Source organism: Notolabrus celidotus, unplaced genomic scaffold, assembly GCF_009762535.1.
Source record: "Notolabrus celidotus isolate fNotCel1 unplaced genomic scaffold, fNotCel1.pri scaffold_270_arrow_ctg1, whole genome shotgun sequence".
Taxonomy (NCBI): Eukaryota; Metazoa; Chordata; class Actinopteri; order Labriformes; family Labridae; genus Notolabrus; species Notolabrus celidotus.
This window is the reverse complement of record NW_023260112.1, coordinates 21138-43457: the sequence shown is the minus strand read 5'-3', so window position 1 is coordinate 43457 and position 22320 is coordinate 21138. Positions and strand designations below refer to the sequence as shown.

The window sequence follows — 22320 nt, the reverse complement described above, 5'->3', positions numbered from 1 at the left end:
TGTGATACAAATAAAGATTGATTGAGTAATGATGTCTTTTTTTTTAAAAATGGCGGGTTTGATTCCTGTGTTGGGTGTCACGCTCATGACTCTTCGGTGATGACATTCTCTGACCGGAGACCTGCTTCTCTAGTATCGGCTCAGCTTGCTTGGAACCAGACCAGAGCAGGTACCAAAAACTGGGATCTGACACGAGGTGGAAACACAACACAGACCGAGTCGAGTCGAGGAGAGTGGGGCTAAGACCGGCCGGTGGGAAAGGACCACAACTGTACAAAGGGCTCATGTTCCTCCACTACACTTAAGATAACCTACATCAGACGTTCAAAGTCAAACATCATCTGCTGCAGGGATCAATGGAAGGGTGCTCATACCTTTGTTCGCCAGGCGGACACAGTTGATTTTGGTTTCCTGCAGAGAGAGGAGAACAGAAACGTTAATAAAGGTCGCTCTGTGATAATTAATGTTATTGTGCAAGTTCAACATTTACACAAAAAGTTGCTTTCAGTTCATCATTAAAGGCATCGGCATAGAGAAACCTCACAACAGTGAGCATCACATTTTTTGATAGTGTGCATGTGTGTGTGTAAAGTGTGTGTTTGGAGCTGCCTCATGAAGTTAAAGAGCAGGGAAGATGGATGTTAGCAGATGATGGATGATGTGAGCCTCTCAGCTGGATCTCTCCACAAGACTAAACACACCTGCATCCACTACATCTCTGTCTGCTTTCTGTCCGTCTGAGGGAATGAGTGATTAAATATCCGCCCGTCGATCTGCGTTATTCTGCGTTTCATCCATTCCTCTCTGTGGTCTCTGTGCGTTCATGCATAAATCCACTGTAGGCACCTGCATGTAACTTGTTCATGAATTTAGAATGAGTGCATGCTAACTCTCTCTGATGAAACTGGCATAGATTTGATTACTGCTTGGCGCTTCTGAAGAACATTCATCCTGCACCGCCCTGCAGAGCCTCTAACTGCAGGTACAGTATATCAGGGACATGAAAATGGACATGTGCATGAGGACAACACCTCACGCACTCTGCACCTCTTTGCATTTTTAAGTTTTCAAAGCAAGGCCAAATTAGAGCTGTTGGGGTTAAAGGTCACATCAACAGCATGGTTTCTGTAGATTATCTGACCTTGGAGTTAAAGATAGAGAAGTGCTCTTAAGAAGCTGAGAACGGCTTCTGCTTTCGTCTGCAAGATGGAAGACGTGACTCCGCCTCTTCCTGTTGTACAAAAAATGAAGCAGTGACATCACTGACATCTTGAGCATTTAGCATTTAGAGCCAGGGTCAGCTAAGTGGTGATGTGCCACACCCCCTCTGCTAACCAAAAGCCAACTCAGGTGGGTCCAGTCCACAACGTCACAGATCCTCACATCCACTCACGGTTATGGTGCGTTCAATGACTCTTGTGTTAGTGTTTGTTACGTTTCCTCTCACCGTTCCTCCTCTAATCTGATAATCCAGAGCACACGGCGCTGCAGGATCCTCATTGGTCAACACAGCTGTCAATCATGGCCTTAATATGGAAGAGGGTTTGGGCCACTAATCATTTCTAGAAGTCCAACTTTGTTCCTATAATTCTGTCTTTAAGATCAAAGACAACATTCTAGAATTCTGTCTTTACAGATCAAAGACAACATTCTAGAATTCTGTCCTTTAAGATCAAAGACAACATTCTAGAATTCTGTCCTTTAAGATCAAAGACAACATTCTAGAATTCTGTCCTTTAAGATCAAAGACAACATTCTAGAATTCTGTCCTTTAAGATCAAAGACAAGGTTCTAGAATTCTGTCCTTTAAGATCAAAGACAACATTCTAGAATTATGTCCTTTAAAGATCAAAGACAACATTCTAGAATTCTGTCCTTTAAGATCAAAGACAACATTCTAGAATTCTGTCTTTTAAGATCAAAGACAACATTCTAGAATTCTGCCTTTTAAGATCAAAGACAACATTCTAGAATTCTGTCCTTTAAGATCAAAGACAACATTCTAGAATTCTGTCCTTTAAGATCAAAGACAACATTCTAGAATTCTGCCTTTAAGATCAAAGACAACATTCTAGAATTCTGTCCTTTAAGATCAAAGACAACATTCTAGAATTCTGTCCTTTAAGATCAAAGACAAAATTCTAGAATTATGTCCTTTAAGATCAAAGACAACATTCTAGAATTCTGTCTTTAAGATCAAAGACAACATTCTAGAATTCTGTCTTTAAGATCAAAGACAACATTCTAGAATTCTGTCCTTTAAGATCAAAGACAACATTCTAGAATTCTGTCTTTAAGATCAAAGACAACATTCTAGAATTCTGTCCTTTAAGATCAAAGACAACATTCTAGAATTCTGTCCTTTAAGATCAAAGACAACATTCTAGAATTCTGTCTTTAAGATCAAAGACAACATTCTAGAATTCTGTCTTTAAGATCAAAGACAATATTCTAGAATTCTGTCCTTTAAGATCAAAGACAGCATTCTTGAATAATGTCTTTAAGATCAAAGACAACATTCTAGAATTCTGTCCTTTAAGATCAAAGACAACATTCTAGAATTCTGTCCTTTAAGATCAAAGACAACATTCTAGAATTCTGCCTTTAAGATCAAAGACAACATTCTAGAATTCTGTCCTTTAAGATCAAAGACAACATTCTAGAATTCTGTCCTTTAAGATCAAAGACAAAATTCTAGAATTATGTCCTTTAAGATCAAAGACAACATTCTAGAATTCTGTCTTTAAGATCAAAGACAACATTCTAGAATTCTGTCTTTAAGATCAAAGACAACATTCTAGAATTCTGTCCTTTAAGATCAAAGACAACATTCTAGAATTCTGTCTTTAAGATCAAAGACAACATTCTAGAATTCTGTCCTTTAAGATCAAAGACAACATTCTAGAATTCTGTCCTTTAAGATCAAAGACAACATTCTAGAATTCTGTCTTTAAGATCAAAGACAACATTCTAGAATTCTGTCTTTAAGATCAAAGACAATATTCTAGAATTCTGTCCTTTAAGATCAAAGACAGCATTCTTGAATAATGTCTTTAAGATCAAAGACAACATTCTAGAATTCTGTCCTTTAAGATCAAAGACAACATTCTAGAATTCTGTCCTTTAAGATCAAAGACAACATTCTAGAATTCTGTCCTTTAAGATCAAAGACAACATTCTAGAATTCTGTCCTTTAAGATCAAAGACAACATTCTAGAATTCTCTTTGATGTCAGAATTCCGAGGGAAAAGTCAACATTCTAAAGAAGAGTCAACACTGAGACATAAATCAGCATGATAAGAACTAAAGAAACCATGTTTGACAAACATCCATTTGACCTGTGTTTGGTTTTTAGGGTTTGACCCATGTCCCATCTGTTAGCATGGAGGAGGCAGGACTTTAGGACCTCTACTGCAACACAGAAGGGGGTAGCTTGGCTTTACTTTTGAGGAGCTGTCATGTCACCCCTCTTTTAGCAGTCTCAGGATTTTGGCAGGCTCACAACACACTCAGTCTCATTTCTGATTCTTGGATGTTCAGAAGGCTCAGACATGTTTATGTTGCATATTTCCCAGGGAGCACAGACCTGGAGTGATGTTGAAATTAAAGGTTTTATGTGTGCAGACAATGAAATGTAAAATGAGTGTGTTAAAGGATCACAATAGGTCTCTGCAGTTATATTGCCGATGTCTGAAACTCGACTTCTTTGTCATGCCTCTCAGAGAAGCAGAGTATGCACCGCTAAGTGCGGTGTACTTCCTGCAAATAGTCGCCATGGGAATAAGATCTGTTCCCTCAGCGCCAGTGACTTGTGTTTCTGTAAAATTGGCCCTATGGTTCCTATTTATGGTGCATTTAAAGAGCCGGCTGTTCTGCATTCACAGTGGCTGTGAATAGGAGCGCTGCCTCGTCCTCGCTCATGCTAATGGGCCAAACCTCAGGAGGCAGCAAGAAGCAAAGTTAATAAATGTAAGGCCAATTTATTGCCCGGCCTCTATCCAGAGAGGCTGCAAGACGAGGGGGGGGAGGGGGGTGCTGTTTACGGTGGAGACACTGGAGACACAGTGTGTGTGTTTCTGTGTGTGTAGTAGCTAACTTTGTGCAGCCTGACCAGAATACTAAGTGTGTGCGGGCAATGCAGCTGCTGTGTGGGTGAGCTCTCCACATATCCATCCATCCATCGCTCCTGCTCTCTCTCTCTCTCTCTCTCTCCTCTCTTCCTCAGACAGTTGGTTGGGTCAGCGTTCGAACTGACAGGCAGGATTTCAAACTGTGTGTGTTTCTGTTTGACCTCTGGGCTCTCTGATTGGCTCGTAGGATTCCAAGAGAAGCCAGGAGAACAACTTTTACTCATAACTTTTTCTCACAGTCTTTCTTTTTTACTTGTTTCACCTGAAGGAAGGTTCAGACGCTCCACGTACTGTACGTATCCACACACACAAACACATGAAGATTCCCGTGTTACCATCAGAGGACCACAAGGATTCACCAACCGAGTGAGAAACACAGTTCTCTCATTGTTTATGCAAGTGAAACATTTTTGATAAAGTTGGTGCACATCTGTTGTTGTTCTGCCAAAGAGGGACTTGCATCATTGAATTATATCTAAGCAGGGACCTTGGCACACTGCAGTGGATCTGTCTGTCTCCATTCTTTCACATAATGAGTGTTGGCTCACTTTTACAGGTTTCTCCTTTAAAAATGGATAACTGAATGAGTCCAATCAATATTCAGGGAAATAAGAGTTTTAGAATAAATGAGGTTTCATGAGTAATTAGGGAACAAACTTTAGTATCCAGGACTGCAGCATGAGAGACAAAACTCACTGTCTCTGTTATTTTAATCACTTTGTCTGTTTTAAAGAAGTTGCCTTCATCTATATTTCGTGTTTATCCTGTTCGTGACGCCAACTTGTGGTGGAAGTCATCAATGAACTGGACACTGGATACAAAAGATTCAGGAGACTCTGAAGGCATACGTTGAAATAGTTAAAGGTGACATATCACGCTTTTTTCATCAACATATATTGGTCTAAGAGGTCCCCAAAACATGGCTTTAAAGTTTATGCTCAAAAAAACACTTTGAAATCAGATTCTGGTCTGCCTGTAAACCCTCTTCTTCATTCCTCATCAGAACAGTCTGTTTTCTCTCTGACCACGCCCCCTCAGGAAGTGGGTGTGGCCTCGGCTCTCCAGCACGTTGATCTAATGTTTACATGTTGGCTGAATATACACTGAATGACGTGAGCTCCGGTGTCCCAGTAAATGTCTGAATAATGTAACTATGCACACGCTTTAACTCTTTAGTCCTCAAAGAGCAGAGAAGCATTCACACACAAACACAAACATTAAATTCTGTTCATAGCCAGTTAGCTCTTTTAGCTAGCAGAGCCCAGGTTGTTGAGTTTCTCCATCTGAGATTTCAACAGAAAACCTACATCTGTTTTACAATCGAGTGAGGGACGAATATCGACCTGAACACAGGCACTAAACGTCTTAAACAACTAAAAGAGTCACATTATACTCTGTAGGTCATGAAGAGGCATCAGGATATGACTGAGACCATTTCAAAACCTCCAAAGGTGACTTCAACAGTCCAAGAGGGGAGCTACGAGTAATCAAAACATCAGGTCATTACAGTTCCTGCTCCCGCCTGTAGGGGCGCTGCAGAGTGAAGTCTTAAACACTCACAAACCTTTGAGTCCCCCTAATTCAACGTGTTGTTTTGATGTGACTGTAGGAGGATTCAAACCGCAACTGATAGGCGACCTGAAATATGTTGCAATAACCCTGGTGAATCTGTATGACACCAGAGTCCCATGTGGGGTAGATAGACAAGTAAGCACACACACACACACAGAGAGAGAGAGAGAGAGAGAGAGAGAGAGAGAGAGAGAGAGAGAGAGAGAAAATGCATTAAGGGATTTTGGAGTCAGCTGAGTGCATCTTGATTGACATCAAATGTCAGTGGGTAAAATCTATCTCAATGTGTCTCCGGTAAAACCTCCAAAACCTGCACTCTGGGGCTGTGTGTGTGTGTGTGTGTGTGTGTGTGTGTGTGTGTGTGTGTGTGAATGACGTTGATTGTCAGAGTACCTTGGCCAACCCCTGAGGCTTTTTACTTGTCAGAAAAGGTGTGTGGATGCATTTTGCAGCGAGCGGGAGGGCATGTTTTTTTTCACTTAGCGTGCCACGGCTTCTTTTTGTTTCGTGCCTTTTCTCGCCCCATTTCTCCTCCTCCTCCTCTTCCTCCTCTTCCTCCTCTTCCTCTGCATTTCTCCTCCAACAATTCTACATTCCCTCTCAACTCACTCCTCTCATCACTACCCTTTAGCACCACTGTGCATGTCTCTGGCCTCCTCCTTCAAATCTCACAGCTTCCTCGTCCATCTGTCCCTTCATCCCTGAATTTCACATCCTGTATTTTATCCATTTAACTGATGCTTTTATCTACCCTGAGTGAGTCAGCAACTGGTTCCTATGATGGTCTGTTGTCTTTGTTTCTCTTTACAGAGAGTACTCTCCTCTCCTCTCCTCTCCCTTACATTCCCCCAGTTTCCCCCTCCTCTGCCTCTGATGGAATCGCTGCAGCATGCAACACAAGGGTAGACTGACACCTGAACCATGAACCTGGCTGCAGGGATTTGCTCCCAATCATTCTGGGTGAAGAGGCCCTGCAAGCGGTCAGCGTTCCAGTTCATCCCTGAGGCGTTGGGAAAGGTTGGAGGTCTGGGCTCAAAGCGAGGAGGTTCTTCTGCAACAAACTGGATGAAAAAATCCAGCCTGAACTTCTGAGCTTTACTGCACACAAACAAAGAGGAGCTTCTGCTTTTCTCACCCAGACAAAGGTTTTTGTTGCTTATTCTTAAAGGGATATTTCAGTGTTTTTGAAGTGGGGTCGTATGAGTTACAGTACACTAGTGCTCCTGTTAGCCACAATGAGTGCCAGTGAGCTCTTCCCCTTTAATGAGAACATTCCCAGAGGACCGGCAGGTAAGCTAGGCTAGAGAATATGTTCCAGGCACTCATCACGGTGCAAATGCATGCACCAGTAGGAAACATTGGAGCTCTTCAGTTTGCCACCAGTCTTTGTTTTGGGACTATTTTCAGACGCACCTCTCAGACCGGTGTTCTTCCGCTGCATGAGCACGGATACAAACCGATCAGCTGTTTGGATCTGTCTGCACTTTTAGGATCAAAAACTACAAACTGCATGATGACATGCCGTTCACTGTGGACACAAGAGGATCCCTCTATGAACCAGAGTTTACAGAGGAAGAACTCCACATGCAGACCCAACGTACCAACGAAGAAGAAGAGAGGGGAGGAAGTTCTGTGCTAACGAGTGAGCAGGAGAGATCCCACGTTACCTGGTGGTGAATCAGAGTCTACCCAGAGAGCTTCTGCTGTCAGGAGAGGGACTTAGTGACACCTTCAGGACCTTTCTGAATCAGAGGATCCCAGCGGCTCACATACGGCTCCAGTCTGCATCACTCATCATGCAGAGTTCCCTGCCTTACAGGAGGTCTGCTTGTTTGAACAGCCGGGATAAAGACAGGTACGTCTCCATCTTTGAAATGTGCAGGAAAGTGAGTTTAATTCACTCTAAAGACAGAGACCGCTACTTGATCCTGCTACGTGCTTGTTGATCCAAACAGCTGATCGGCGTGTATCCGTGCTCATGCAGCGGAAGAACACCGGTCTGAGAGGTGCGTCTGAAAATAGTCCCAAAACAAAGACTGACGGCAAACTGAAGAGCTCCAATTGTTTCTACTGGTGCATGCATTTGCACCATGATGAGTGCCTGGAACATATTTTCTCAACTTAAGTGATTTCTAACTCCTTCACAAACTTATCTTCCTTGTGTTAAAGCATGCTCAAGCACAGAGGCCTGATCGTGCTAAATCTTTCCCTTTAACAAGTCTCTCTCTCTCTCTCTCTCTCTCTCTCTCTATCTCTCTCTCTCTCTCTCTCTGTCACACTCTTCCTCTGGGGTAACATCGGTCTTATGCCAGTCTCTCGTCTCCCATCATTGTGCCAATTAGTCGACGCTTTGCACATTAAAACTGCTCACCAACGGCAATCCTGATTCTCCCTCTGTGTCATGTGATGTCACACACACACACACACACACACATGCTCCACATCACAGAGACACACACACACACACATGCACACACACACACACACAGACACAGACACACACAGACAGAGACAAGACTTAAGTGCCTGGGGCTGTAAGTAAGAGAAGTAAGAGTGATTGGGGACTCGGGGATGAGGAACGACAGAGAGAGAGGGAATAAAAGTCTAAAAGGAGTGAAAGAGACATTAAAGAAGATAAAGTACTGGAGGCAAAGATGGACGCCGCCAGGGCGAGAGAGGAACTGAGGGAGAGCGTGGGCAAGGAAACGAGGGATGATCTCAACCGAGCTCCATATTAATGAAGTTTTAAAGATGAGGATAACACAAGTCCCACCTCCAAGGAGGCAAACAGCCAATCAGAGCTGAGGATTTTAAAGAGGTAGCAGAGGTAGCCAATCATCCCAACCATAGGCTGTATGATACATGGACGTAGTCAACATCATCGGCGGACACTCAGGGTCGAGTATGTCTGTCCTCCTTCCTGGTCCTTGTGGGTCTTCAGGTGGACGAAGAGGCCGATCCTGGACTTGCATATTTTGGGGCAGTATGGATATGGGTGGGCAGTGGTGATTGTGGGTTTGGGTGGGACCTTCTTGGTGGAAGCGATCTCCTTTCTGCGTCTGCGCTTTTCTTTTGCAGCACTGTGGAGATCGGCAATATACTGCACAGCTCCATCTCAGACAAGTCGCCTGCAGGGGACCCTGTTGGATGCTGTGGCCTCCCAGGTCGTAAGGCCTCCCAGGTCGTAAGGCCTCCCAGGTCGTAAGGCCTCCCAGGTCGTAAGGCCTCCCAGGTCTTAAGGCCTCCCAGGTCGTAAGGCCTCCCAGGTCGTAAGGCCTCCCAGGTCGTAAGGCCTCCCAGGTCGTAAGGCCTCCCAGGTCGTAAGGACTCCCAGGTCGTAAGGCCTCCCAGGTCCTAAGGCCTCCCAGGTCGTAAGGCCTCCCAGGTCTTAAGGCCTCCCAGGTCGTAAGGCCTCCCAGGTCGTAAGGCCTCCCAGGTCGTAAGGCCTCCCAGGTCGTAAGGCCTCCCAGGTCTTAAGGCCTCCCAGGTCGTAAGGCCTCCAGGTCGTAAGGCCTCCCAGGTCGTAAGGCCTCCCAGGTCGTAAGGCCTCCCAGGTCGTAAGGCCTCCCAGGTCTTAAGGCCTCCCAGGTCTTAAGGCCTCCCAGGTCTTAAGGCCTCCCAGGTCTTAAGGCCTCCTAGGTCTTAAGGCCTATGTGGCACTTCTTGAGGATTGCTTTTGCGTTATCCTTGTACCTTTTCTTTTGGCCTCCAGGGGCACGCTTTCCTTGAGCAAGCTGTGAGTAGAGGACTTGTTTGGGAAGGCGAGAGTCAGGCGTCCGGATCACATGTCCAGTCCGTCTGAGCTGGTGTTGGGCGATGATGGCAGTGATGATGGAGATGCCAGCCTCCTCCAGGACACTGGTGTTGGTCCGTCGATCCTCCCAGGTTATCCTGAGGATTCTCCAAAGGGACCTCTGAAGGCCTCAAGTGCTCTCAAGTGCCAAGTGGACGTAGTATCCGTGACGTCAACCATCTGTTTCGTGTTTCGACTGTGAGTGAACCGGCTACCGACCAGGAAAACCGGTTCCAGAGCAGCTCCAATTCTTTGCCGGTCTAGAACCGTGAACCTCTTCCATCAGGGGCGAGGGGGGCGGGGTTGCCGTGATCAGAAATCCAAACCAAATGTGTTTCCTCCATCGTCCTGCAGAGAACAAATCAAAGAGTCTAATGGATTCCAAGACAAAGCAGCGGTCGGCCGAGGAGACGAGCTGCCGTTGTCCTCCATTGTTGTTGTTGTGAGGGAAAGTTCACGCTAGGGCTGCTGGGAAAAGCAGTCACGTAAATCTGACGTCATGGCGTGCCTCTTCCACCTCTCTGGAACTGGTTTTCCTGGCCAGGAGAAAAAACGGTTCTCAATTGAGCACAGGCTCCAAACCGACTCTGAGACTGCCTCCGTCAAAAAGGGGTGTTTGTGGATTCTGGTGTTTCTGCAGCCAGCCTCTAGTGGACGCCTGAGGAACTGCAGTTTTTAACACTTCTGCATGGGCTTCATATTTTAACACCAGAGGTTTCAGCTTGATTCAACCCTGGCTGGCCTTCTTGACAGGACCTTCATCAACACCTCAAGCAGAGCTTCATATTCTGAAATCCTCATGTGACACATTCGTTTTGAGTAAAGCTGTAAAGAACAGGAAACATCAAGGACAGGAGTGGAGGAAAGGAAAAGAAGATGCAGAGAGTGAAGGATAGAAAACAGAGGGATAATACACAGATGGGAGAGAGATGAGAGTGATGGCAAAGATGCAGAAAAAGAAAGAGGGAGGAGGAGGAAAATATAAACAAGGTGGGAGGTTAAGAGAGATTGCAAAGGAGAGGAGAGGAGCTGCAGAGAACGAGGGTGGATGGATGGAAAAGAAGGTGTAGAACAAAGGACTCAGGGAAGGATGGAGGGAGAAGGACGCAGGAGAAGGAAAGAGTGGGCACAAGTATCAAAGGAGACAGACTGGGAGAAAAGTTAGAGAGAGGATGATGAGGAAAAACAAAGGAGAGAATAATTGAGAGAAAAAAGGATGTGAGACATAAAAATGTAGTGGGATGTATTTTTCTTCCCATTAGAGAGACAGAGGCAACAGCAGTGAGCAATAAAGAGCTGCAGAGTGGGCGGATAGAGAGGACGAGTTCTTCTAAATGTTCTCAAGAGAAAGGAAGTGACAGAAAATGAAAGAGAGAGGAGGGAGGAGAGACGTTCGCCTTGATGGACAGGTGGAGCTCAGAGGGGGGAAAACTAGATGGATTATCCGAGACAGGCGGAGAATGAGGAACAGGCTTTCATCCTCGGGATCAAACTACAACAAACCAGCCGAGTCCTCTAAAATGTAAATGAGCAGCTTCTTTCCAACGCATGAGACATCCGCCGTGTGACACCTACTCACCGCCTGACTGACAGCAGAGGAATCAAACAAACTACAGGACTTTGTGAAAAACTGCAGATAACTTCAATCCTTGATTGACTAAATATTGCCGCCACATATCCCTCGCTGCGACAATGTACAATGAAGATATTGAATTTGTGAAATAAATTATTCAAATACTGACATTTTCCTTTTGTGCAGAGACGAAGCCGGGCGGTCTGTTCTGAGTCAGACAGACGGCCTCGGTGGATTCACAGGACCCGGCTCGCTTTAGCCCCAGCGAGAACACCACATCCTGATGCAAGACCTTTATATGTTGTTCTTTATGAAGGAAGACGATCCCGTCAACATGCTGTGGTCAACAACAAACACTCACATCTTCAAGAGGGCACTTTAAGGTGGACCAGCTGTTGTATATCTATATATCTGACCCTGACCTTTGACCTCACGGTGAAAAGACAGACTGTGGAGAAAAGACGACCTCGATGGTGCAGTCTCCAACAACTCTGAGTCAGGATTATAAAGTCAATGCAGAGTGACGACGTGACATCACCTTTGGAAAGAGGTTTCATACACAGGTCTTTCACTTCAAACAGTCCAATGAGGAAACAACATGAGAGCTCTCCCTGCTAGCTGTCTGTAGTGGAGCTCATAAGCCCCGCCTCCTCCATGTTAACAGATGGGACATGGGTCAAACATGGTTTCTGTCTTTATAGTTAGTCCTTATCATGTTGATTTATGCCTCAGTGTTCATGTTTCTGTTTACTCTGAATTATTTCTGATGATATAAAAAGAGGAACAAAGCAGGATCAGTTTAGACTCTTCTTTAGAATGTTGACTTTACTCTCAGAATCCTGACATCAGAGACAATTCTAGAATGTTGTCTTTGATCTTAAAGGTGACATATCCTGCAGAATGGACTCTTTAATGGTTCTCTCCCTGAAATCTGTGTCCCTGTCTACAAACCCCCTGAAAAGTCAAAGACTCCATTCTGCCCCTGTTCTGATTTCTCCACCTTTCTGTAAATGTGTGCTGAAACCAGCCGTTTCAGTTTTCAGTGTTTTTCATACGTCACAACGCCATCCGGTCTGTAACAGGAAGTCAGAGCTCGGAGCTTGTTCAGCCCATAGACTGTATAAAATACAACTCAACCCCTCCTCCGTTTTTCATTCCCTGCACACATGTGTGCTAACAAGGAGCTTAGGAGGGAGGCATGCTAGTTGTAGGCTGTCTTAATAAACACAAAGGTCGCTTTGACTCCCCACGTCTGCAGATTTGAAGATCTAGTGGAGGATTTTTATTTTGCATTGAAAAGTGCTAACGCTAGTTAGCATAGCCACATAGCTGTAGCTGTAGCTGTAGCTGTGTACCAAGACACACGTCTACATGCTCACAAATAAAACAACAAGAAACACTAAATCTGTGACCAATCCTTCAGAAAAGGTCCCACTGCCTTTCTGGTAGAGGTCGGTTTTACTCCCCACGTCTGCAGATTTGAAAATCTAGTGGATGATTTTTACTTATCATGGATAAGTGCTAGCGCTAATTAGCATAGCCACATAGCTACATGTTCATAGCTGTAGCTGTAGCTGTGTACCAAGACACACGTCGACATGCTGACAAGTAAAACAACAAGAAACACTAAATCTGTGACCAATGGTTCAGAAAGGTCCTGCTGCCTTTCTGGCAGAGGTCAGTTTGACTCCCCACGTCTGCAGATTTGAAGATCTAGTGGATGATTTTTATTTGTCATGGATAAATGCTAGCGCTAGTTAGCATAGCCACATAGCTACATGTTGGTAGCTGTGTACCAAGACACACGTCGACATGCTGACAAATAAAACAACAAGAAACACTAAATCTGTGACCAATCCTTCAGAAAGGTCCTGCTGCAGGCGCCTCTCCGCCAGGATCAGATTCTGGATCAGATTCAGAGGGTTGAAGTAACGCATTAGATCAACTTGCTGGACAGCCGAGGCCACACCCACTTCCTGAGGGGGCGTGGTCAGAGAGCTCATTCTCATTTAAAGGCACAGACACAGAAAACAGCCTGTTCTGAGCAGGGCTGAAGAAGAGGGGTTTACAGGCAGACCAGAATCTGATTTCAAAGTGTTTTTATGAGCAATAAACTTTAAAGACATGTTTTGGGGACCTCTTAGACCAATATATGTTGATGAAGAAGAGCAGGATATGTCACCTTTAAAGGCAGAATTCTAGGGATAAAAAGGTTGAGACTTAAAAAATGACCAGCGGCCCAAACCCTGAATGGTGAGAGGAAATGTTACACACATGTCAATCAAAATGTTAGCTGCCACCCCCACACAGTCCTGAGAAATGTCCCGTTGTTAACACATTGACTGTTTAATATTCCAAGTCATGTTCCCAGCGGCTTTATGCTGCTTTACATTATGTGTATGATAAGACCCAAACGTCTTCTGGTGGCGTGTGCAAGACTAGAGCAACAGATCATTTTATATGACCATGAAGGACGTCAAGAAGAGTCAACAAATCATTGCATTTTGACATGGAGGAACTCATTTAGCAAAGTTGTAAGTTGTTGGTTAAATTGGAAGATGGTGAGATGTAAAGTACACCCTGCAATCCAACACATCAGTGCATCAGTGCATCTGTTCACTGACCGGAGTGTCTCCAGTATAATTGCTCAGGAGATGCTTGAATCTGTTTTTCAGAGCACATTTAGAACGACACAGTTGAGTTCTTTTCCAGAGCTGGAAGTTAAAAACAATAATTACTTTATAAAACATGGCAGAGAAATGAACGTGATGAATGTGCACTCGTTCTCTTGCCTGACTTCTTCATCAAATCATGTAGCCGCTCAGGCCGTCTCTCTTTCCTGTTCAATTTCTGCCACGAAAACCCCCACAATGCCCCAAATCCATGACCCAAACAAACCCCCCACTGATTGGATTGACTCAGATCCAATCAAAGGAGGGATTCTTACGTGACTGGATTTAGGTTCTGCACGTACACAACACACCGGCGTGCACACAGCTGGCGAGGACGAGCGAGAGCACACACACACACACACACATGCACACGCATGGTCAGTCAATCATGCAAGAGTCCCCCTCATTCACACCCACTCCTGCTCCGTCTCTATCCGTGTGAGTGCATTGTGGGAAATCTGCCTTCTGGAGGAGGATATTACATCACTGCATCAGCCAGCCGGCCCGGCCCTGCTCGCCAAAACTGAGTTACCCTGGTTACAGCAGTGGAAAATTAAAACAACCCTCGCAGGGTTCAGAGTATTATGGAAATGCAAAAGCTAAGTTCAAATTGTGAATGAGTTATGAGGAGCGGGGCGGTGTGTGTGTGTGTGTTGTCATATTTGCAGACAGTATAATCACTGGGCAATCAGAGGAAGCTCACACACACACTCTAACAGCTGACATTACACACCCCTCCACCTGAGGCCTCAGAGGGGGATTCACACCACTCTTACAGGACTCAGTCTGCAGCCCGGATCTCACCTGATCCACGTGCGTCCGTGAAAAGGTGAGAATGTAAACTGTGTGTGTGAATGCATGAGCTGCCCGAGGTGTCTTCAGACTGTTTGCACTCACCCCGTTGGCTCTGCTCATAGCCTGGTAGTAGATGACGTAGCTCTTGGCCGGAGACAGAGGAGGGTTCCAGAAGCCGCCGTAGCTCTTGTTGTCTCCCACCGTGAAGGGCTGGACCACAGTGAGGCTGGACGGGGGCAGCTCGGCGGCGATGTAGTAAGACGAGTCCAGGATGGAGGCGTTTCTGAAGCTGACGGGGGCGGGGAAACACTCGGGGGCTTCGGAGGCGGCGCGGCGGGTCTTTGACTTCCGCTCCTCTTTCACTACGAGCTGGTAGGAGCTGAAACACAAACAGGGAGGATGTTAGGTGAGTTCAACAGCACATCAAAAAGGGCATTTTTCAACCAGAGGAACTTTACTGCTAGATAATCTCCCCCCTAAAAGTAGGGGTAGTACTTTTCAAAGGTCCCAGGACTTTCAGGGGGCGGGGCCTGCAATGCTGAACCTGTCTGATTGGTAGATTAACCTCAGTGTGTTTATTCCTCCCTCCGTCCACAATAACATCACACACATCTGTGATTCTCTTGATTTCTCTTTCTTTCATTAGTTTTTATTTGTTCTATCTTTTTTGTATGTGTGTGTACTTTTCAAAGCTGTGATTCTCCGGGTCAGCTTTTTTGCCAATTTTTTGTTTTCATTTTGTTTTTGCCAAAAAAAAATTAAAAAAAAAAAAAATTCAATTTTTTTTCAAAAATTATTTTTTGTCAATTTTTTTTTCACCTTTTTTTTTTTCAAAATTTTTTGGTCAACTTTTTTTTTTTTTCAAATTTTCTTGTCAAAAATATTTTTTTTCAATTTTTTTTTTTGTCAAATTTTTCCAAAAAACATTCACTTGTTTTTTTTTTCCATCTGTGATTCTCTTGATTTCTCTTTCTTTCATTAGTTTTGATTTGTTCTATCTGTTTTGTATGTGTGTGTACTTTTCAAAAGAAGAAGCTGTGATTCTCTTGATTTAGCAGCTTGTAACAGTAGTCTTCTCTCAGCCCACCGTGAATGCGTCTCTCCTCCCGGTGTTCCGGTTTTAAAAGCGACCCTGTAAACTGGAGCCCTTCAGCTGAACGTGTCAGTGTTTGTGGAGTTTACACAGCTGTTGAAACACAGAGGGAGTTCCTGGGAATGCAAACTAGTTTAGTTTTTATTAAGATTTCAAAATATCCTCATCAGATATTTAATGATGGTCTAAAGACGTTTATGAGGGATGCATCCGGCTGAGAGTCTCCAGTTAACAGGGTCGCCGTTTAAACCAAAACACCGGTCGATCACATTTTTTTTGACATGCTCCGGGTCAACTTTTTTGTCATTTTTTTTTTTTTTTCTAAATTTTTTTGTCAAATTTGTTTTGTCCAAAAAAAATTTCAGTGTTTTTATTAGAAAAAAAAAATTCAAAATGTTTTTGTTCAATTTTTTTTTTTTTTTTTTTTGTAAATTTTTTTTATTTTTTTTTCAAATTTCTTTTTTCAAATTTTTTTTTTTCAATTTTTTTTTCAAAAGGATTTTAAAGCCGTGTTGAAACGTCTTTGCTACTCGCGCTTATCTCCTCTCACGTGTTGATTCAGTGAATCCATCTGTGATGAAATATAGCACCACCTAAAACAGACCAGCTGAGTCTCTTCATGCTAACAGGCTAACTGTTGTGTTGCTCATAATGATCCCTGCCTGTCCGTCTGCTTCTATGGTGTCATCTGTGATGAATGGCATTCCTCTTTGTTTTACTGCCCTCTACTGGTGTTGATTCATGTGTTTCATGTGTTTGATTCAATGTTTTTAACCGCAGGCACAACATTTTCACTTTTTTTCATGTTTTTCTGCTTTTGGAGCACAATTTTTCAAATATGTGGAAAATTATTTTTTTCGACAGGCTCCAGGTCAACGTTTTGTCAATTTTTTTTTGTCAATTTTTTGTTTCAAATGTTATTTCTTGTTCAAATTATTTTTATTTTTTTTCAAAATTTCTTTTTTCAATTTTTTTTTTTTCAAAATTTCTTTTTTCAAAAATTTCTTTTTTCAAAATTTCTTTTTTTTAATTTTTTTTTTAAATTTTTTTCTTGTTCAAATTTTTTTTTGTCAATCATTTTCAAAAACCATTCCCAGTCATTGTTTTTTCCATCTGTGATGAAATATAGCATCATCTAAAACAGACCAGCTGAGCCTCTTCATGCTAACAGGCTAACTGTTGTGTTGCTCAGAATGATACCTGCCTGTCCGTCTGCTTCTATGGTGTCATCTGTGATGAATGGCATTCCTCTTTGTGTTACTGCCCTCTACTGGTCTGGTGGTGTAGTACATTTACTTTTTTTCCTCCATACATCACTGGCCTGATTTACACAATCTACCCGGGACTTCAGCCCGCGGTCGAAACACAGACAACAATGGGGGACCAGGAACCTTTTAGTTCAGGGGGAAGTAGTTCAGGGAGCTAAAAGACCCCGGGACTCTTGGTGGAAATGCACCTTAAGCAAACTCATATCATCTGTAACCAAACTAAATTAATAGCATGACAGCGTGAGGTTTCGTTTCTGTGACTGTCTTCAAAGTGCTTCATATCCACAGAAATCTGTTACACCTACAGTTCTTAAATGCCATGCAACGAAGACATCTCTAAACTTCTGGAAGCTTAACATCTGCAGAAACTTTTCATTAGCTAGCTGTTCTTTTTGAACACAGAGATCTCCTCAGTCTGTTTTCATAGATTACACGAAACACTAATTCAAGCTGTGATTGGTTCCTGACTGTTATACTTATCTCCATTACTCAATCTCTATGAATCACCTGCTATTAAAAGCTTTAATTTCCAGAGTGCTTCATATCCATTTTGCCAATTAAAGCATTAGCAGAAGAGCGCTGAAAGAATCCTCGCAAAATTGCCAACAACCTTTAAAACGAGTGGAACGAGCTCCGAGGGTCACTTTTTCATAAATGGTGGATCTACTTTGGAGGAAAAACCCAGTTAACTTCCTGACAGAGCGGCAGGAGGATGAGTTCCTGTGCTGAGTCAGGAGCTAAGTGTGAAATCAGAACGTGTGTGTGTGAGTTATAAGAGTGTGTGTGTTCAGGGACGTCCTCCAGCGTCTGTGTCTTCTAACAGGTGTGTTCATGAACGTCATGCTGTCTTGTGTCTGTGTTTGTGTGTGTGTGTGTGTGTGTGTGTGTGTGCAGGCTCTCCCATGTGTGTGTTTCCATTCGTCTCTGTGAGAGGCTTCATGAATGGCTGAGGGCTCCTTCAGCGGTCAGGACAAACGCAGCGCCCCGCCGCAATTACCTCCGTCCTCCTCGCCAAGAACTCACTTCACAATTATACGCAATTAGGGAAATGTATGTTTCTGTGAAGGGGGCCGCCGCCAATTATCCCCGCTCCCGTTTGGAAGCTTTTATAAAAGATAATTGCTGATGACCAAAGATGAGTCTTTCTCTCTCTCTCTCTCCGTGTGTCTCTTTTCTCTTCCTGTCTTTCTCCTCAAATATCCATTTCAAACTCGGGGCTCTCGGAGGCCGAGGTCGAGGAGTGAACGGGGGAACGGGGAGTGTGTGTTCTCTAATGTGTTTGGACTTACAGGTGATCCTTTGAGTGCTCACCAGTGAGTCTCTTTGAGCACGAGTGTTTCTGTGCCTTCGTTTAAAAGAGAAAGATTGGACGTTTCAGACTCTCCAAGGTCAGCTTGGGAAATGTAATGTCATAATAGAGACGACACTTTTGTGAATTCTTATTTCTTCAGGGTCTGTTTGAAGATTTGGACTTTTGGATTTACAGTAAGAGGAAACAAGAAGCATGTCCACCAATATCTTCTTCTCTGTGTGCGCCACCGTGTTTCTACCACAGAGGTTCATAAGAAATCTCTAAATGTTGTATTTTCACAATCCATAAGTGCAGTCAAGAATAGGAGCACATCATGTCTATCTAGAAACCATGACTTGGAATCTCTAAGAACTATACCCTGGAATAAAAACAGACACTAAGTTACTCCAAGCTCAGACAGCTTAGTAGCTGTCTAGCTCAACACGCTCTCTCAGGTTGGACTGTGAATGTTTGTTTGGGCAGATACAGGGAGAACATTTCAAACCATACGTATCATTCTTCATTTCACAAACCTCTAACACGGGCTGAAGATATGACCACGGGAGCTCAGGTGGAGAATTGTGTTTGCTCCACGTTTAACCATGGAGACGATACACAGGTACGACTAAACCACTGAGACAAACAGGACTACACAAACACAGTTTACTGTCTGAGGGTCAGACTTCAGAGAAGAGAAGGAAGTTCATGAACTGACTTTAAAGATAAAGTAGAGAGTAACTAGAGCACTGATAGAAATGTAGAGGAGTAAATAGTACAATGACTGTCTTCTGAATGTAGTGGAGTAAAAGTAAAAAGTTCCCCAAAAAATAAGATTTAGTACCTCTTATAACCCTCATTCCCAGCTCTTCTGGACATAGCTGACTCTAACTATTCTGCGCTTCTGTAAACTTTATTAGTATTATTTTATTTTATTCTATTTTATTTGATCTTTATTTTATTTTTATTGTTTTCTATTTTTATTTAATATTTATTTAGTTTAAATCCATTTTATTTTATTTTATTGTTTTCTATTTTTATTTAATCTTTATTTTATTTTAATCTATTTTATTTAATCTTTATTTGATCTTTATTTTATTCTTATTTAATTAATCTTTATTCTATTTTATTTAATCTTTATTTTATTTTGTTGTTTTCTATTTTTATTTAATATTTATTTAGTTTTATTCTATTTTATTCTATTTTATTCTATTTTATTTAATCTTTATTTAATCTTTATTTTATTCTATTTTATTTAATCTTTATTTGATCTTTATTTTATTCTTATTTAATTAATCTTTATTCTATTTTATTCTATTTTTACTTATATCTTATTTTATTCCTTCTTCTATTAGTATCTCACTTTCTTACATACTGTTTATAAGAGCTCTGTAATGACCCAATTTCTGATTCTGATTCTGAAGTAAATTCTGATTCTGATTATATGTCATGTGTTTTTGTGAACATGTGTTTTTGAGAACATGTGTTTTTGAGTACATGTGTTTTTGAGTACATGTGTTTTTGAGAACATGTGTTTTTGAGAACATGTGTTTTTGAGTACATGTGTTTTTGAGAACATGTGTTTTTGAGAACATGTGTTTTTGAGAACATGTGTTTTTGAGTACATGTGTTTTTGAGTACATGTGTTTTTGAGTACATGTGTTTTTGTTAACATGTGTTTTTGAGTACATGTGTTTTTGAGTACATGTGTTTTTGAGTACGTGTTTTTGTGATAATGTGTTTTTGAGTACATGTGTTTTTGAGTACATGTGTTTTTGAGTACATGTGTTTTTGAGTACATGTGTTTTTGAGTACATGTGATTTTGAGTACATGTGTTTTTGAGTACATGTGTTTTTGAGTACATGTGTTTTATAATAACATGTATGCAGACTGATGCATTCTTTATTTCCATGTTTCCATGAGTGAATCTGTTGATCTGCTCTTCCAGCTGCCTCTCTGCGTCTCTGTCTTCCTGCACCAACATGTGTATGCATGAATGTAAATGTTAAGTGTCTCAGTCTGAACAGCTGCTCCTCTTAGCTCAGACGTTTTAGTAAACATCCTCATCTAAGCTCCTAAACTTGCGATGCTCTGATCTTTTTGGAGTAAATAAAAACCCAAACAGCTCGAGTCCCGTGAAAACATCCAACCAACAGATGCCTTTTTATGCCTCTTCTCCTGCTCCCCCGCGTTCATCTGCTGCCACTTAAAACATGTAAGACTCACACAAAACACACACAGGGGGCTGATCCAGGAGGATCAACACAGGAAGTCATAGTGATTGGAGTGCAGCCCGGTTCACATGAGATGGATTTCCACACGTGGGTGATCAATTCTAAGATATGGTGCAGGATTTACAAAAATTAACACTAAGGCACTGACCCACGCTCACTTTCCACAAATCCATTTCCCAGAGTCCAAATTGAAGTGATATATATTCTCCATGCACTCATGTCGACGCTGTATTTCCCTGAAGGCGACCGCAGAATAATGTTCTCCCCTACACCAATTAAATGGATGAGATCACATGTTCAAAGGGAACTTTTAATTAAAAAACACGCCGGCTGAAAAAAGGAGGAATTAGCTGTGTCCACTTTGGAGGAAAAGCAGAGAGACTGAAACTAGGAAACTTGGGTTTTGTTTTTACATCATTTCCAACACCTTCATGTTTTCACCTGGAGGTTAACTTCTTGGGGTTTGCATGATCAATACACTGATTCAGGTAGAAGCTCAAAAATGCATCTGATGGCTGCAAAGTCTGCAAAAGCTGCACGTTGTTTTTAACAAAATGCTGCAAGGATGTCAAAGAGCTTCATGCAGGATGTAGGTCATTCATATGTTTAAGTGTAGAGTGCAGAGAACATCAGAAATGGTTTTCCAATAAATGTATTACAAGGCTTTATAAGAGCAATCTGTAAAGACCTCATAGTGCCCTGTTACCCCTCTAGAACTCTACGCTCCCAACATGCAGGCTTGCTAGTTGTACCTAAAATCTCTAAAAGTAGTATGGGAGGTAGAACCTTCAGTTATCAGGCCCCTCTCCTTTGGAATCATCTACCAGTCAGGGTCCGGGAGGCAGGCACCCTCTCTACTTTTAAGAGTAGGCTTCAAACTTTCCTTTTTGATAAAGCTTATAGTTAGAGCTGGATCAGGCTTGGACCAGGTCTTAGTTATGCTGCTATAGGCTTAGACTGCCGGGGGAACTGGCACACTGACACACTGGGATCCTAGCTCACCCCCTTCCCCCCAACCCCTTCATCACTTACTTTAACTCTTCCTGTCCCATTAAAGTTACTAACCATAGACCTTTCTGGAGTCCCTGAGCTCCCTTGTCTCGTAGATTCCTCTGAGCTGCCGTAGACGTCCTCCTGCTGCGGACGTGCTGGACTCCAGCAGCAAAAGCTTCTACGACTCGTCTCATCACTATCACCTCTCTCTCTTACTCCCCTCTATCTGTCTTTCTAGACCCAACTCAGTCGAGGCATGATGTGTGTCTAACATGAGTCTGGTCCTGCTGGAGGTTTCTGCCTGTTAAAGGAAGTTTGTCCTCACCACTGTAACTAGCTAAATACTGCGATGTGCAATGCTCATGGTGGATTAAGGTGGGGTCAGACTGAGTCTGATCCTGTCTTGGTGTTGGGTCTCTGTTCATAATTTGACATAGAGTGGTCTAGACCTGCTCTGTTTGTAAAAGAGTCTTGAGATAACGTTTGTTGTGATTTGGCGCTATACAAATAAAGATTGATTGATTGATTGATTGATAAACAGGGGGGAAAGATTTATTTCCTTTATTTAAGCAGGAAACCACACTGAGGTTAAGAATCTCTTTTAAAGTGTGACCTGGTTGAGATCTGCAGCATGACGCTCCAACAAAGTTACAGACAAACAACACAGACTTCTAAAAGATGACAACATATCATGACTTTCAGAATAAAAATCATCAGTCAAAGCTTCTACAAGCTGATGCATCTTCCTCCAACGCCTTCAGTCTGCTTTTAAAAACATTCAAAGAGACCGGCTCACTCAGACCCGGGCTCTGCTGCAGCAGGTTCCAGGCTGCAGGAGCAGAGGACCTAGAACTCGTTTTACTAATTTCAAGACCAAAAGCAAAAACAAGTTTTGTGACTGGGTCACA

At 42.7% G+C, this 22320-nt stretch overlaps 1 protein-coding gene across 1 annotated transcript in view; it reads right to left on the bottom strand.

The window, feature by feature from the left end:
- Window positions 1–374: 374 nt before the first annotated feature.
- The window catches only part of LOC117809393 (receptor-type tyrosine-protein phosphatase T-like), a gene marked incomplete at both ends in the record, with an annotated part of 40894 nt that continues 18948 nt past the window's right edge, over window positions 375–22320 (bottom strand). Inside the window, 2 exons of the mRNA XM_034678954.1 lie at window positions 375–411; window positions 14638–14914. Coding sequence (XP_034534845.1) covers window positions 375–411; window positions 14638–14914 — 314 coding nt within the window. The remainder of the gene's footprint in view (window positions 412–14637; window positions 14915–22320) is intronic.